General features: G+C 36.2%; 1 protein-coding gene across 2 annotated transcripts in view; it reads left to right on the top strand.

Annotated features, from left to right (window-relative positions):
- The window catches only part of LOC106663826 (mannosyl-oligosaccharide alpha-1,2-mannosidase IA-like), a 206,641-nt gene that overhangs the window by 186,245 nt on the left and 5,160 nt on the right, over positions 1–15,236 (top strand). For both annotated transcript variants that reach the window (XM_014388920.2, XM_014388921.2), the window contains 5 exons: positions 9,796–9,975; positions 10,048–10,261; positions 13,041–13,265; positions 13,337–13,475; positions 13,541–13,685. In XM_014388920.2, coding sequence (XP_014244406.1) covers positions 9,796–9,975; positions 10,048–10,261; positions 13,041–13,265; positions 13,337–13,475; positions 13,541–13,685 — 903 coding nt within the window. The remainder of the gene's footprint in view (positions 1–9,795; positions 9,976–10,047; positions 10,262–13,040; positions 13,266–13,336; positions 13,476–13,540; positions 13,686–15,236) is intronic.

Raw genomic sequence — 15,236 nt, forward strand, 5'->3', positions numbered from 1 at the left:
AAGATTGTGAGACCATTGTTTTTTATAGGACCGTACGTACGTGACCGAAATGTCCAAACGCCTAATTAGACAACAATTTGAATTCCTCTGCAATTTGAATATTCATGGCGATGCTTCATAACCATCGGAAGTGTATTTTTGTTTTTTCCGCCCTCGAAGCACTGGCCGGACCCACCGTTTAGAGAATATTAGCGTTTCCTAGAATTTAACATTTTTTTAAAAATTATTTGGAGAATATAATAACACTATTTTTTTCTGAGCAGTTACGATAACAGATTCAACAGTCAATTATGAAAGTATATCAGCAGTGAACATCTTAATTTTTTTCAAGTCGTTTGAATTTTAATTAAACTTGCACTCTGAGGGAGCCAATATAAACCATTTTTATCTTGTACAATATTGACAGCAAAAATATATATGGAGTCTTTTCCTGAAATATGAAATCGTATATAACTGATTTGACGAGATATAAAAGATTACGGAGTTATTTCCATGAACTGATTCGAACGAACACGGGTCAGAAGCAGAAGGTCCGTACGTTTCACAAAACTACGCTCATTAAATTGATACAAAATTCGAACTCATTTCCAGCCTTTTATTGATAACGATTGCTCCAATTTGTTATAACGTTACCGAGAAACTGCCGAGAAAGTTGGAAAGCTATTAATAACATAACGATTGGTCGTTAATCGTTGGCTTAATTGTCGTTTAATTGGCCAGTTGAATTTAATCTTATTCCTGACGACAAAGTCACAGCCCAAGCTTAAATGAAAAACTGCTGCATGTCGGTGACAAAAAGACTCGATTCACTCTATCATCCCGTTCTCACAGGATTAAAAATGAACCAATTCGCGAAGCTTTGCGATATGCTCACTCTTCTATGGTAAGGACATAGTAACACTTTCTGTGACTCCTTCAAACTGATGATGAGCGTTTACAGCACGTAATCGGGATAGTTGTTCCCATCTTTTCTCATGGGTGTTGAGACCCACGAGGATCTTTAACGTCCGCGCTTATCCCCGAGAGGACTACTCAGACGCCCAGTGTTCTCAAAGAGACACCAGGAAGATATTACATGCATGGACTTGTCACATTCCTTGGCTGGCGAAGTGGTGCAATGCTAGCCAAGTTCAAAAGTGCCCTAAAAAGGGCCATACATGTGCCTTGAAAAAGACAGTTTTGTGGTTTTTGGCACAGCCTTTGAGCCGTGCCTTTCCCACCCCCGAAGAGATAGAGAAGGCGCTCTATCTCCGGCTCCAGTTGGCCGGTACCCTCCAGCTAATGCACAATTTGTTTGCAAACCACGACCACCACGAGTCCAACCTCAATTAGTAGAGCCGCTTGGATACTCTATTCCCGTGGTTCAGTATTATTTTTAAGGTAGGAATGATCGCTCACCCGGGAATTTGTACGAACCCCCTACTGATGCACCCGTTGCCTGAGGGGTGCGGGTTCAGTAACCAGGAAGCCTCTGCCAAAGCAGAGGGGGGGTAAGGAAGAGAAAGGAAAATAATGAAAGGAAGGTTATAGGATGGTAGAAAATTGCCTCCATCATTGGTTACCCCCTGGCAGGGTCGATGGTCGGACTTTGCCTGGGCCCACAAGGAAGGTGTCCCTGTGGGTAGTATTTCAAGGACATAGTAATCCAAGTATGCTTAACTCTCATTCTACACCCACGAAACACTATCATAAAAGGCATCCGCCAAGATGCTTTAGGCGTGGTGCACACTTGCTGCAAAAATCGCGACGCCGCGTCATTTCAATCTGAGTCTTGCACACTAGGTTTCTCATCCTATCCTTTGACAGTTTCTCGTTTGCCACCAACCAGATAGACGAAACTGTTTTTAACAAGATATGAGGTATCACGCTGCGGCAGATTGAGTACTGCTAAGTGTCGAGGTGTAAAGATGTGACGCGCGTCCCACAGCAGCTGCGTCACCCTCGATAACAATCGGGAGTGAAATCTGCGTCCCATCTGAACGCCTCAACTATTTTCTTTACTTTTCTTCCTATCCGATTGAAAAGCAGCGTCGCGATAACTTTTGCAGCAAGTGTGCGTGCCATAATGATTAAAGGAAAAAGGAGCGGGTGTGTATTTTGCTTGGGATAAGGGTCATAATGACAATCAGTTTGATATAAAAGATGATCTGACAAGTAGAACTCGGAATATGGGAGTGATAGTAAATATCACGACAAACTGGTTTGCCCGCTCACGTGAACCAAAATTAGAAAACCGTTGGCAACAGGTATATGACTAGCTAAGAACCAGAGGGGGCTGCCTAGGGTACCTTTCAAGCCTTAGTTCAGCCGGATTAACCGGCCTCGATGTTGAAACTATATTGTGCAAACTCCGATTTAGTCATTACTGGCACTCCCGTGCCACATGCATAAAATCATTTGAGCCGACCAAAACATCTGCCCTTGGAAAACACGACTGCAGCCGATGCCGATCACATTTTTCTAACATGTCCCGCCATTTCACGAGGAAGAAACTGTTCGAGGTGGTGGTCATGAGGTGCAACTGTCTACAAAAATGTCTCTTCTGTTAAAAAGAATGTCTTATTTGGATCTGCTGGATGCTGATGTAGGAATGACGTGCAAAAGCGACATTCCTGTATAATGAATGAACACAGCAAATGTAACTTTATTTTCGTTATTGTTTTTAAAACCGTTAAATTTGTTCAATGACAACTTCGAAAAAAGGTTTTTCCACCGTGTAAAAATGGCTGTACGGACTAAATACGCTTACCTGTTTTGTATTCTCCCATGGGTCTATTTTGTTTTTATTTATTACGGAAATAACGGCCGATAAAAGGCCGTTTTTATCGCTTTATCAGGGCGTTTTATTTCTTTTCTGGAGACATATGCCTTTTATGCGTCTTAAGTTATTTTTTGGGAGACTACTTTTTTTTTTTTTTTTAATAGAGAAAGAAATATAAAAGCAGTAACCTCCTGAATGGGAGAGAAGTAAACGAATCATGCCACGAATAAGAGAATATTAAATTTACAGAATTTAAATTCTAAAAAGACGTCTGAGGGAACAAAAAAGCCATAGTTTTGAACCACCATAAATTAGACCTTTAAACCTTTAATGATGTTTTGGCCAAGAATATATTACGAGGCCTAATATCGGCCGAGTAGACGATCTATAAAGACAGCCCATAAAAGTTCTTTATCGTTGGCAAATCAATATGTAATTAACGAGCTATTCAACGTAAATCACCCTTTTTTTCTTCATAACGGCCTTTCAACTTTCAGTTTATTCCCAAAGGGATAATATCTCACACAAATAGGGGTACCCTTTTAGGCATTTAATTACTATTGACTCTTATTGATTTAACTCGAGAAGGATTTTTTTATTTTTGTAATTCACTTCTGTTTATAATTTTTCATTGACATTTAGATCTACTTTTGCGAAATATTTTTTTATTTAAAATAAATTTTCATCAGTCCTTCTATCGCCCTCTCTCTTATTTCCTTTGCTAGGTCTTCTCTCCCTCCCTCCCTCCCTCTCTCTCTCACTCNCTCCCTCCCCCTCTCCCCCTCTCTCTCCCTCTCCCTCTCCCTCTCTCCAGCTCTCTTTCCCCCTTCACGTTCTCTGCTTCTCTATCTCATTCTCTCCCCTCTCTCTCTATCCATCTCTATCTCCTGCTCTCTTTTCCCCTCCACTTTCTTTCTCTATCTCTTTCCCCCTCTCTCTCTCCCTCCCCCTCTCTCTCCCTCTCTCCAGCTCTCTTTCCCCCTTCACGTTCTCTGCTTCTCTATCTCATTCTCTCCCCTCTCTCTCTATCCATCTCTATCTCCAGCTCCCTTTTCCACTCCACTTTCTTTCTCTATCTCTTCTCCCCTCTCTTACACTCTCTCTCTCTCTCTCTTTCTCTCTCTCTCTCTCTCTCTCTCTCTCTCTCTCTCTCTCTCTGACTCCAACTCTCTTTCCCCCTTCACTTTCTCTCTCACCATTTTTTTTGTTTATTGTATTTATTTATTTATTTTTGTAAAACCGAACTCGTTGATAGTAAGAAAGGTCAATATGACCTAAATCTGTGAGTATTATAAACAAAGCGTTCAATTCACCCCTGTGGTTATGGCTGTTGCGAACCCCCTTTAAAAAAATTACTGAATATATTTTTTAAGATAACAGGCATATAAAAATCTGTGGTAGTATGTGTGTACAAGATGTGTAATAAGAAGAATAAGAATGATAAAATGTATTCAGAAATTGTTAAATGTTTTAGTAACGCTTAGCTTGTGACAGAACCATCTGGAAATGTTTACTCCTATTGAGTACTAACTATGGTGAACTTTTTTTGAATGTGAAGAAATATGCTTTGATCACAACACTTTTTCTCAACTAATTTGTTGGCTACAGTGAGCAGCATATCTGAATGAAAAAAGTTCGTTTTAATTCTTCCATGTCTTCTTCAGATTTTGATGTGTTGGTAGAAGAGCTCTATGGCAGAAGTGGATTTCCGTTGCGAGCCGTTTCTAAAGCGGCCCTTTTGACTAATTTAATTACATCGGATATAACAAATTCGTCGAAGTGACATTTGACAATACAAGGGTAGAAAATCCTTGCTAATTTCCGACTGAGAACTTTACAGCCTTTGACAAAATGGCCAGATGTGGTGTAATTTCGTCCCGGCGTCCAGCCTGAAATCGATCCGGTCCACGGTTGACGTTCCTACCCTTAAATTGAATCTCACTAAAATTGCCGACACGTTGGTACTCTCCACGTCGGGGGGGGGGGTCTTATCGCTCATTTGCACAATTTTGTCTTTATTTAAACAGTCGGCGGATTTGGGAAATACGCGAATGATATTATTTAACAAGCCCGAACCCAGGTGGTCCCTAATGGGGTAGGCACGTGTTTACCGGAGCGGCTCGCCCCCTTTCCAAGTTTCCACTGCCTAACAGCAAATCGTCCTTTGCACCATGAAGCAATCGTTCCTTTAATAAATCTTATTTATCTTTTTAAGAGATAAGGTACCACCTGCTCTTTTCCTTGATACAGTTTCCACATGTGCCTTCGTTTGCGCAAAAACGAAATCGGTTCTGTTGCAAATTGACAAACATGACTAATATGGATAATAAACTTCAATGGGCTAATGGAATTGATGGAGACAAATACAGCAATAGCAAGGACGACTTACCTTACCAGTGGAAGGAACTAATGTCAGGGAAATAAAAAAAAGAGTAAACATTAAACCTTGTTAATAAATGGGGCCAGGTACAAAAACTTCACGTCTCTGAGGAAAAAACCAAGGTGCAATTTCTAAAAAGGAAAAATTGCGAGTTCCAATCATCCTAAAATTGTTCTCAATGGAAAAGTAATAAAAGTGAAAAGAAATATAGTATACTTGGAGGTAGTAATAAGCAACAGTTTCAGTCCAAGCACCCAAATTGAAAAAATGATGAAAATAGTAGATGAGCAAAACTACCTGGCAACCTGGCTAAAGCAACTTGGGGAATGAAGTATGAAAGCACTGAAATAATATACAAAGTAGCAATCCTTTCAATAATATGCTATGTAGCACCATTATGAGCTGAGAAATTAAATAAATCCTAGTTTATCAAACTGTTAACAATACAAAGAGGTGCCCTAAAATGGATTTCAAAAGGCAACCAAACCACGTCAATGGACATTTTGCAAGTTATAACAGGGCAGGTCCCAATAGATTGAATTGCAAAAATAGAACTATAATGCAATAATTATAAACATTAAAGAAATTGAAAAATAATATAATCATAACATGGCAAACTAGATGGAATACAAGTTTAAAAGGTACAACAACCTACAAATTATTTCCAACTACAAATAAAAGGATCAAAAATAACTCATTTATCTATCCAAATTATCCCTTACTGGGCATGGAAGATTTAACAATATCTACACGAATTTGTATCGTCGTGAAGAAGTTGAAAGAGCATAACTCACAATTAAGGATTGTGAAATATACTGAAACAAAAGAATGGGTATAGAAATAGAAATAAAAATGCAAATAAATAGTGATAGAAAGCTATCAATACTGAAAACAAACAAAAATATATTACCAAATTCAAACGAACAAAAGAGGTAAATTAAAAAATATTACAAGCATGGTGGCGCCTAATTGAAAATTAATGTATTAATTTAAAACAAGTTCACAGTTAAAATAACTTAAGACCAGCCCCTTTATCCAAATGTTACTTGCAAATAAGCCTTAAAAGGGGACTTAACTCCACAAAGCCATAAAAACTTGACACAATTACAACAGTTACTATTGAATGTTTTATCAGGATGAAAGCAAATACGAATTACTGCAATATAAATATTTAAGTTTCTCATTATCCATTTTTATTGTTAATGAGTACAAACTTTACAATTTACAAGATTACAAATGGGTAAATAAAAATGTAAAGACGTAACTGTGTATGTAGGTATTATTAATTAACGTAAATAACTGAAATTTTATTATTATTTATGATAGTTCGTTTATTTTTTACTATTTCCCTTATGGCTGAATACAGATGATTCCATAAATTGTAACTACATAAATTGAACCTTTTTTAGGTAAAAATTTGAATTAATTAAAATTTAATGAAAAGATTCAGTGGATTTTGAATTTTTATAACTATAAAAGTTAATAATAATTTCAAAATGTATGACCTTTCTTTAAAACTTGTATATGTTTTTGAGCTGGATACACAATTTTTTTCTTTGTGACCATTTTTGTTAGTTAGGATAAGTGTGTGGTGATTAGTGATCATTAGTCGATGATTATTCGGAAATTCACGATTTCTGAATAATAATAGTTAGGATAAGTGTTAGGGATTGGTTAGGTTAAAGGTCCTAGGTTCAAATCCAATAGCTCTGCATTCGATTTTTTTTTTCAAAAACATCAGTTGGGGACGTCGGTAGGTGCGCAATGGTTTAGGCGTTGACACGGCACTCATCACTGTAAGGTAAAGGTCCAGCGGCCCTGCATTCGAACCCAACATACTTACAAATGGTTTTTTTTTTTTTTTCAAAAACACCGCACCCTGAGGGTTGATATAATATAACCTCTGCTGTTGTGAACACTCGTAAAAAAAAATAATAATAAAAAAATAAATAAAAAAAAAATAATAAAAAAACCAGCACCCCAAGGGTGAATTTATCCTCATAGTTGAAATACCCTCATTTAAAAAAGTGTACTTAAAACTTAACGAATAATCTGGATCTAGGTATGGTCTGGATTTTAAAAAAAATTAATTGTTATATCCTAATCTTTTTGCTTATTTTAAGGTAATCATAAGTACAAATCGATCTTAAAGATACATACAAATTTATATAATTAAATTTCTTTGAAAATAGACTCAGTCCCAACATACCCAAGAACTGTGAAGGATTTTTTATCCAGAACATGCTCAGATTATTTGTGATTAAAAAAGTTATCAGTACACCTAACACTTTTAAATTATGGATTTATATAGGCTCAATTCTGTACATATGTGCAGAACCAAACATATGACTACTCACAATGAGCAACAAAAATCACCCACCCAAATGTTTTGGTGGTCCAGGGTCTTAACTGTACCACTGCCGAAGTTAGGCTCCAGGGGCCATCTTCATTTCAGACTTAACAGAGTTTTAACCTAAACACACTCACTTTATCACTTATTCTTAAATACATTCTTTCTTATTTATATATCATTCGCTCAAGTAGGGTGGTGGAGTACTTGATATTCCTTTATCACCTTTACACATATAAATCACTATACATTCACCCAATATTTCTCAACCCATGCTAGGGGACACAAAACAATACTTATTTCTCTTGGGTGTTTTTCAGGAAATATTAAAAGTCAACAACCGGAAAAGAAGAATAAAAAATACATAGTACAATAAAAACAACCCTGTTTCATACAAAATTTGGAGAAGAGAAACCATAGGTTTGCTGCAGTATTCTCAGAACACAATTCTCATATTTGATGATATTCCTACTTGCTATACATATGGAGCTAAGGAATGACCCATTGAGCAACATATCGATGCATGCCAGACAAATACATGGGTTTTATACCAAAAGCAAGTGTATTTGTATGACATGTGGGAGCACATTTTAACTGACAAAGGAGTTGCTAAAAGCTTAACAAAGTAACAATATTTTCTTTTTAATTGGCCTCATCTCTGATTGTTTTTCAAGATATTATCAGTGTGAAGAACATGAATGGCTGGAATAGCCTAATTTACAGGCCTTCCGTACAATTATCTTGATCATGTATCTAACAGGTCAGTAAAAAAAAAAAAAAAACAAGAATGGGAGTAGATAAGGAAGCAAAAGAGTTTTTTGATTAATAAAAAATCTTGATAAAGAAAAATGACAGCAAGTTAAAAAAAATTAAATTACTGAAAATATCAAGATTTTATTATTGCTTTTAACCAAATTTATATAATTAGGATATAGCAGAGGAAAGAGGATGAAAAAATTGTTGATTAATAATGATGAAGATGAAAAATACCTGTACACTTACAATTCTGAATAAAACAGCATTCGTTATAGAATAAAATCTCATCCTATAGCTATGAGAAACTATTTTTAGTGTCGTATGGTTTGCTGAAAAAGATTGGTAAAATTGCTACAAAGGTACATGATTCAAAACATTATGCCTTAAACAATATATTAACATTAATTATGACAATATTTATTAAAATATTCTAATTTATAAAAATCACCATCTTCCTTATCAAATTTTAAATTTGTATCGTTAGGGAAATGTTGGAATAATTATCAACAAGAGAAAGATTTACTTGGCTCATTGTTGGAACTAATACTAAGGTTCACTTAGTCGTAATACAGTTGAAATTTGGTTCATTGCTTCATTTCCTGCTTGGCTTTTCCTTTAATCAAGTAGGAAGGCGTTTCTTTATACTTAAACAATTTGTAATAACAAAGCGCACAGCACGGCATACCTCTCTATCTTCAACCCCGGCTTTCTCTGATTAAATTACTGCTGGAGTTCATTAGCCGTAATCCCTGTGGCTCGATATTCAAACAGTCAACTCATTCTCTCAAGAAATTTCGACTTCATGAATATTTTTCATATAATGCTATTTTGTCTCTAATATATTCAAATATTTTTTATCGCACGTAATTCTCTAATGGCACAGGAAATTGTATTTATATGATACTATAACCTTTGTTTAACATAAATTTTGATTGTTAATGTTGTCGTTAGGCATTGTCCTCTTTGGAAAAATGTTCTTCTTCCATTATTGGTAATGAATACATTGAAATCTAACACAAAGCACTTTGATATATCTACATTTACATATCCAGTATGCCAAACCATTTGAATTGCTTATGGAACAGCATTAACATATTAACTTAATCTATAATCTGCCATTTGAAATTCAACTATAAACAAGCTTCTAAGAAGTTCTTAATAACACATACAACAGGCACACTGGCACCATTAAACTGTAATTATTTTATATTTTATAATAACAGTTTATAACTTTAAAATAGTTTAGTCAGTTTGTTACAAGCAGTTCATGATTAAACTTAAATTATTAACTTCAGTATGAACAATGTTAAATTTTATTGAATTAAAACAAATATAACAGTCTCAAATTGTGGCTAAAACAAATATAATACGATGCTTTGGGAAGAGAGAGAGTTGTTTGGAATGTTGAATTGGAAAAGTTTGGGGGTGACACGGAGAAAAATCGAACGAGAGAAGAAGAGTTAATAAGTAGTAACTTCTATTCTAATTCTAACTCTTCTTAAATAATGTCAAGTTTCTTCCGTACATTGTTTTTATTTTATTTTTCAGATTGGAGATTTTTCAGTTTTTGAAACAAACATCCGTTATGTTGGTGGTTTGTTAACGTGCTATTCCATCACTGGAGATGTTATGTTCAGAGACAAGGCGGAATACATCGCCAAGAAGCTTTTACCAGCGTTTGAAACCCCGACTGGAATTCCAAATGCACTCATCAACTTCAAAACCGGGGTGAGTGTTTTTGCAATGATGTCCCTGCACATGTTATTTTGAAATATTGAAAAACGATCGTTACATTTTCAGCATAGCAAGAATTACGCCTGGGCGAGCGGGGGTTCCAGTATTTTATCAGAATTTGGAACACTCTTTTTAGAGTTTTCATATTTGTCAGATGTCACTGGAAATCCAGTTTTCAAGGAAAAGGTGACCAATATTAGGAGAGTGCTACAATCGATGGATAAACCGAAAGGACTATATCCAAATTATCTCAATCCAAAAACAGGAAAATGGGGGCAATGTAAGTAGTTTTGATTTTTCATTATGTCTAATCAAATTCAACATGACAATGTACCAGCTAACCAGAAAAGTTTGTGCGGGTTGAAAGGGTTTAATAACATCACAATTAAAATTAGTTTAGAAATATTTTATTTGGGGGAAATAATCTTCATCAGCATCTATAGCCAACACCCAATAAGTTTCTAGGCCAGTTATGCTCTTCTTATCAAATTTGGGATCCCAGGACTTAAAAAATAAATTAAGTTCATTGTCCAGCAGTTAGTGATTTTTGAACTCTTGATTGCACATATGATTGCCCATTTCTAAAAAAAGGTACAAGACAGATGGGGCCCGGTTTGGAGAGCACAGAGGGTGTAGCAACCTCCCAACATCATTGTCACTTCCTTTGTCATGTGGGCTGTATAAGGTCTTGCATTGTCCTGGTGAAAAATTGAACGGCCAAGGCAAGAGATACTTTTTTGTGATGGTCTGCCACATGGGGCGATATCATATTGCGCAATACCTTTTTTTTCCCCTTATACCAGGGACTGGAGGAGTTCTGCAGCTGAGCTGTACAGCTTACTGTACTTTTTCCCTGGCTCCATATTTTGGAGGAGGGCTCGCAACACAAATGTGAACTTGAGCCCCCATTGTACTGGTGTTCTTCCATCGAAGAAACTCATTTTTGAAGGGGGTTGGGTCCAAATTCAGGGTCGCTGAGATCTGATCCCGCTCCTTCCATTGATGAGTGCCGAGTCAATTTCTTTCAATTGTGGCCACCCTTAGGCGTCAGAAAAGTCCAGAGGCGACGGTGGGGATCGAACCCATGACCGCAGGATCTACTAGCCGAGAGTCTGACTCCTTAACCACTCGGCTACCGCAGCCCCAATACCTGCCATACTCCTCCACCAAACAGAAAAAATCACCTTTTATTGGTGAATATTTGGTGGGAAATGGGACAGGACCGTTTGGTGACAACTAATGACTTCTTGGTGTTATTGTACAGGATCCATTTTTCGTTCCTTCTGACAATTCAGTGAAAAAAGTCTTTACTTTGAGCCATGAATGCCATGAAAGGCAAATGTTTTGACACTGAAGCTTGTTACAATCTGTCAATTTATAAGAAACCCATTTGCCCAGCTTTCAAGTCTTCCCAAGTTGATAAATGTTTCATCACTTACATTGAACACATTGGCAAACTACATTTGACTCGAATCATGTTCGATAACTTCCCTCAGTTCATTGTCATTCAAGACAGAAGGTCTATCAGACCTCAGCCTCCCCCTTTGTTCCCAGATAAAAACTTTTTGAACCACTTTTTGGCAATGCACTCACTTATTGTTTCATCATGAATGCAGTGCAAATTTTATGAGCGGCCTTGGCCACTCTAGCACTGGGCTTAAGATATTCATTAACTTTGCACAATTTATCGGTTTGTATGTCATGAGAAAGAAAATATTTTATCATTTACAGTGAACTGTTCAAGATACTTTTTCTGAATTGATGCATTAACCGCCTGGTATTGGAGTGGTGCAAAATGTTGTTTAACGGCATTAAAATTACAGCAAATAAAAAAACCGCACCAACGTTGCTGGTTAGCTTACTTCTTTTACGAATATTGTTGCAAAATTTTTATCATTTTGACAGCCATATTCAATTTTACTTCCTTAACTTATTGTGTTTACTGTACATACAAAAAAAACAATGAATTTTTGCTCAGAGCACATACGGCTGGCAATAATCGCTTAATATTTGTCGGCCCATAAATAAAATGACACATACATACATTTTCTGTATAATCTATTATTTTAGCATATTTTTATTAAGCTATAATTAAACAAATAAAATATGCAGTTTTTGTAAATTACTGACCAACCTTTATGAAAATGAACCTAAAAGCAAGTATAAAAAAAAATCTTTCTTTGCTCTTGTCTTTGATATTGTTTTTCCTGATAGTCTTTTAAAACTATTTGACCACTCATCTTTGCCTCTTTATAATATAAATTACTTTAAGGTACATGTTGTAATTATTATTAAAAATTACAGTAATTACTGTATATGTTAGATGTGATTTGGTGATTTGCACTTGAAACAAGGCTGTTAAATATTGTACATTGAATTACAAATAGGATGCAATTAAAAGCACAGTTTAAAATACACAAGGATGGCAGCTATCAATATTAATGGAGGTTTTACAACTTTGAAGTTTTAGTTCAGTTTTCAATTGAAATAGAAGTTATTGATCAGTTCGGTTTAATGAAACTGATTCTGGTATAAGGGACAGACTCATGGTCGTGATGAAAATGATCAAAGGGTTGACAAGCCTAATGAGGTCCTTTTAAATAGTTGTATCATCATATTGGCACTAGATTTTTGTTTAAATATTGCAAAGAAAAAATAGTTATAGTATAATTTAATAAAATGAAAGTGAAATTCGATTTACAGCAATAGTAACATGAATTTTATTTATGAATCTTTATTATTATTATATTAACTTAAAATTATTAAAATGTGTATAGGGTAAAATATTATTTAAATTAAATATAGAAAGAACCACTGTAATTCTTATCATAATAACATGTAACTACCCGTTGGGTGATGCAGACGAGAGGTGAAATCATTTTACATTTCATACCATTATCAATTAAAAGCACCATGAGCTCTGTTGGGTTTTGAACCCAAAATTGCTACCATGAAGTATAAATTGTACACTCTACCCACTGCACTGGAGACCCATGAAGATCCAGTGGTTATTATTATCGCATAAACCATATAGTTGCTACATTTTATAAAAATTTTAGATCACATGTCTATGGGTGCCCTTGGAGACAGTTTTTATGAGTATTTGCTCAAAGCTTGGATTCAGTCTGGCAAGCAGGATGAAGAAGCCAGAACTATGTACGATTCTGCTATGGATGCAGTTATTCAGCATATGCTCAAGACATCCCATGGAGGGCTCATGTACTTTTCCGAACTGAAGTTCGAAAGGATTGAGAACAAAATGGACCACTTGGCTTGCTTTTCAGGTATGCCATTTCTTCCAGTTTTACTATTTTTTTTCTTCTTCAATTTGTTCAGTGGCTATTCGGTCTTTCAGGTGGACTCCTTGCACTCGGTGCACAGACAAGGAGAAACAGCAATTCAGAGAGGCATATGGAAATAGCAAAAGGAATAACAAGGACGTGCCATGAATCTTACATAAGGACCAACACTAAACTCGGTCCTGAATCATTCAAGTATGCACTTTGACATATTGCTATGCATTCTATCTGTACATTATTCAAAAACTGACCCATTTCAGATTTACCGATACAGTCGAAGCGAAAGCAGTGAGGACAAATGAGAAATATTATCTCCTTAGACCAGAAGTTATAGAATCATATTTTTATATGTGGAGGCTGACTAAAGACCAGAAGTATAGAGACTGGGGTTGGGATGCAGTACAGGTGAGAAATTGATTAATGAAATAAGAAGAAAAATTATTTTATTCTTGGACAGGAGTGTCCCTTTAGAATCACACATAGGTTAAAGTGAAAATTATTAACATTTCGACACAAAAATACAAAATTAACCTTGTCATGGTGATCAACGTAATAAAAACGAACTTATATAAAACAAAGCCCAAAGGAGTTAAAACTAAATGAGTTACTCTCAAAATGAACATAGAAAAATAATAAGTACTGAGTAGATTTAAACTGTGGTTAACTAGACTCTGGAGGGAGAGGAGGTGCACATGTAAAGGGGATGTTTAAAAGAGGTAGAGGGCATAGTTTGGAGGAGGGAATTCCAGAATTTTGGTGCTCTGGATTGGGTAATGTAATGAGGCGATGAGTGTATGTGTTTTGGTGGAAGGAAGTAACCAAGGAAATATTAGGCTTCGGGAAGACGGATAGAGCCAGTGTAGGTCTGAATACAGCCATGATAACTTGGACTCTCGTAAAGACCACCGTAAGCAATACAGCTGTATTAGAAATAGGGAAAGATGATGGAGAAGAGCAGGAGTTGATGGGTGGAAAATGGTAGGAGGAGCCAGGACTGGCAGAATTGGATGAGGGAGGCAATACAACGACGGTAACTTTGGAAAATGTGAGGTTACCAGGAGATATTTTGGTCAAGGATAACTCCAAGGTTTTTAACGGAGGGGCAGAAGGAAATGAGCTGAGCTGGTTATGAACTGGGATATGGGGAGGGATTGCAGATCACTGGATCCTATGGTAATAGCTGTGGACTTCGTAGGAGTGAATTTGGAGGAATTGTGTGGACCCAGTTGTTGAAGGAATTTAGGTCTTTCTGGATCTTAATGATGGCCATAAATACTATTATAAGAAAAATTTATAGTCATTGAGAGTTTATCTTCCTTTAAGATAAACTGAACTGTTCTATTATTAATATTTTTTATTTTGTTTCTTATTGGTTAGTTTTGCCATTTCTAATTTAGATTGGATTACCAGTATTTGTCTGTTTTGCAATTTCCATTATTGTCTAGAGCTCTTTGGTAATCATATGGCTTTTACCAGATGCCACTTTTTCAAGGACTCCCATGTCCTTGTCTTCTGGGCTTGTCTTCTTCCAGGAGTAGGAATCTCAGCCTACATAAGCCTTCACACCAACAGAGGTTCCACTGTGTCTTCCTTTTCCTGGTAATATCTGCACAAGCTCATTTCTGCCACTCTGAGATGGTACTCTCTCTCTGGAGACTGCAATGTACAGTTAGCAGTCCAACTATTATTCTAGTCCTAACACATGGTAGTTCTGCAATGGTTCTATGATGAACTTTTCCGCATGCCTATCCTGGGCTACATTCCCGTTGAACTGTTGCCGTTACTGTTCAGTTCTAAAATTATTTTTATTGTTTAGTTGGTTTCTAATACTAGTCAGAAATATTGAGGTAAAATTATGAGATTTTTGTATGACTGTAAAGACTGCGAAGGGATAAACCTGTAATTTGTGCAACTCTGCTTACCTCTCCCTTCTTATAACCCTGACTTGCTATTAGT

The sequence above is a fragment of the Cimex lectularius genome, unplaced genomic scaffold (genome assembly GCF_000648675.2).
Source record: "Cimex lectularius strain Harlan isolate CLEC.00 unplaced genomic scaffold, Clec_2.1 scaffold136, whole genome shotgun sequence".
NCBI lineage: Eukaryota > Metazoa > Arthropoda > Insecta > Hemiptera > Cimicidae > Cimex > Cimex lectularius.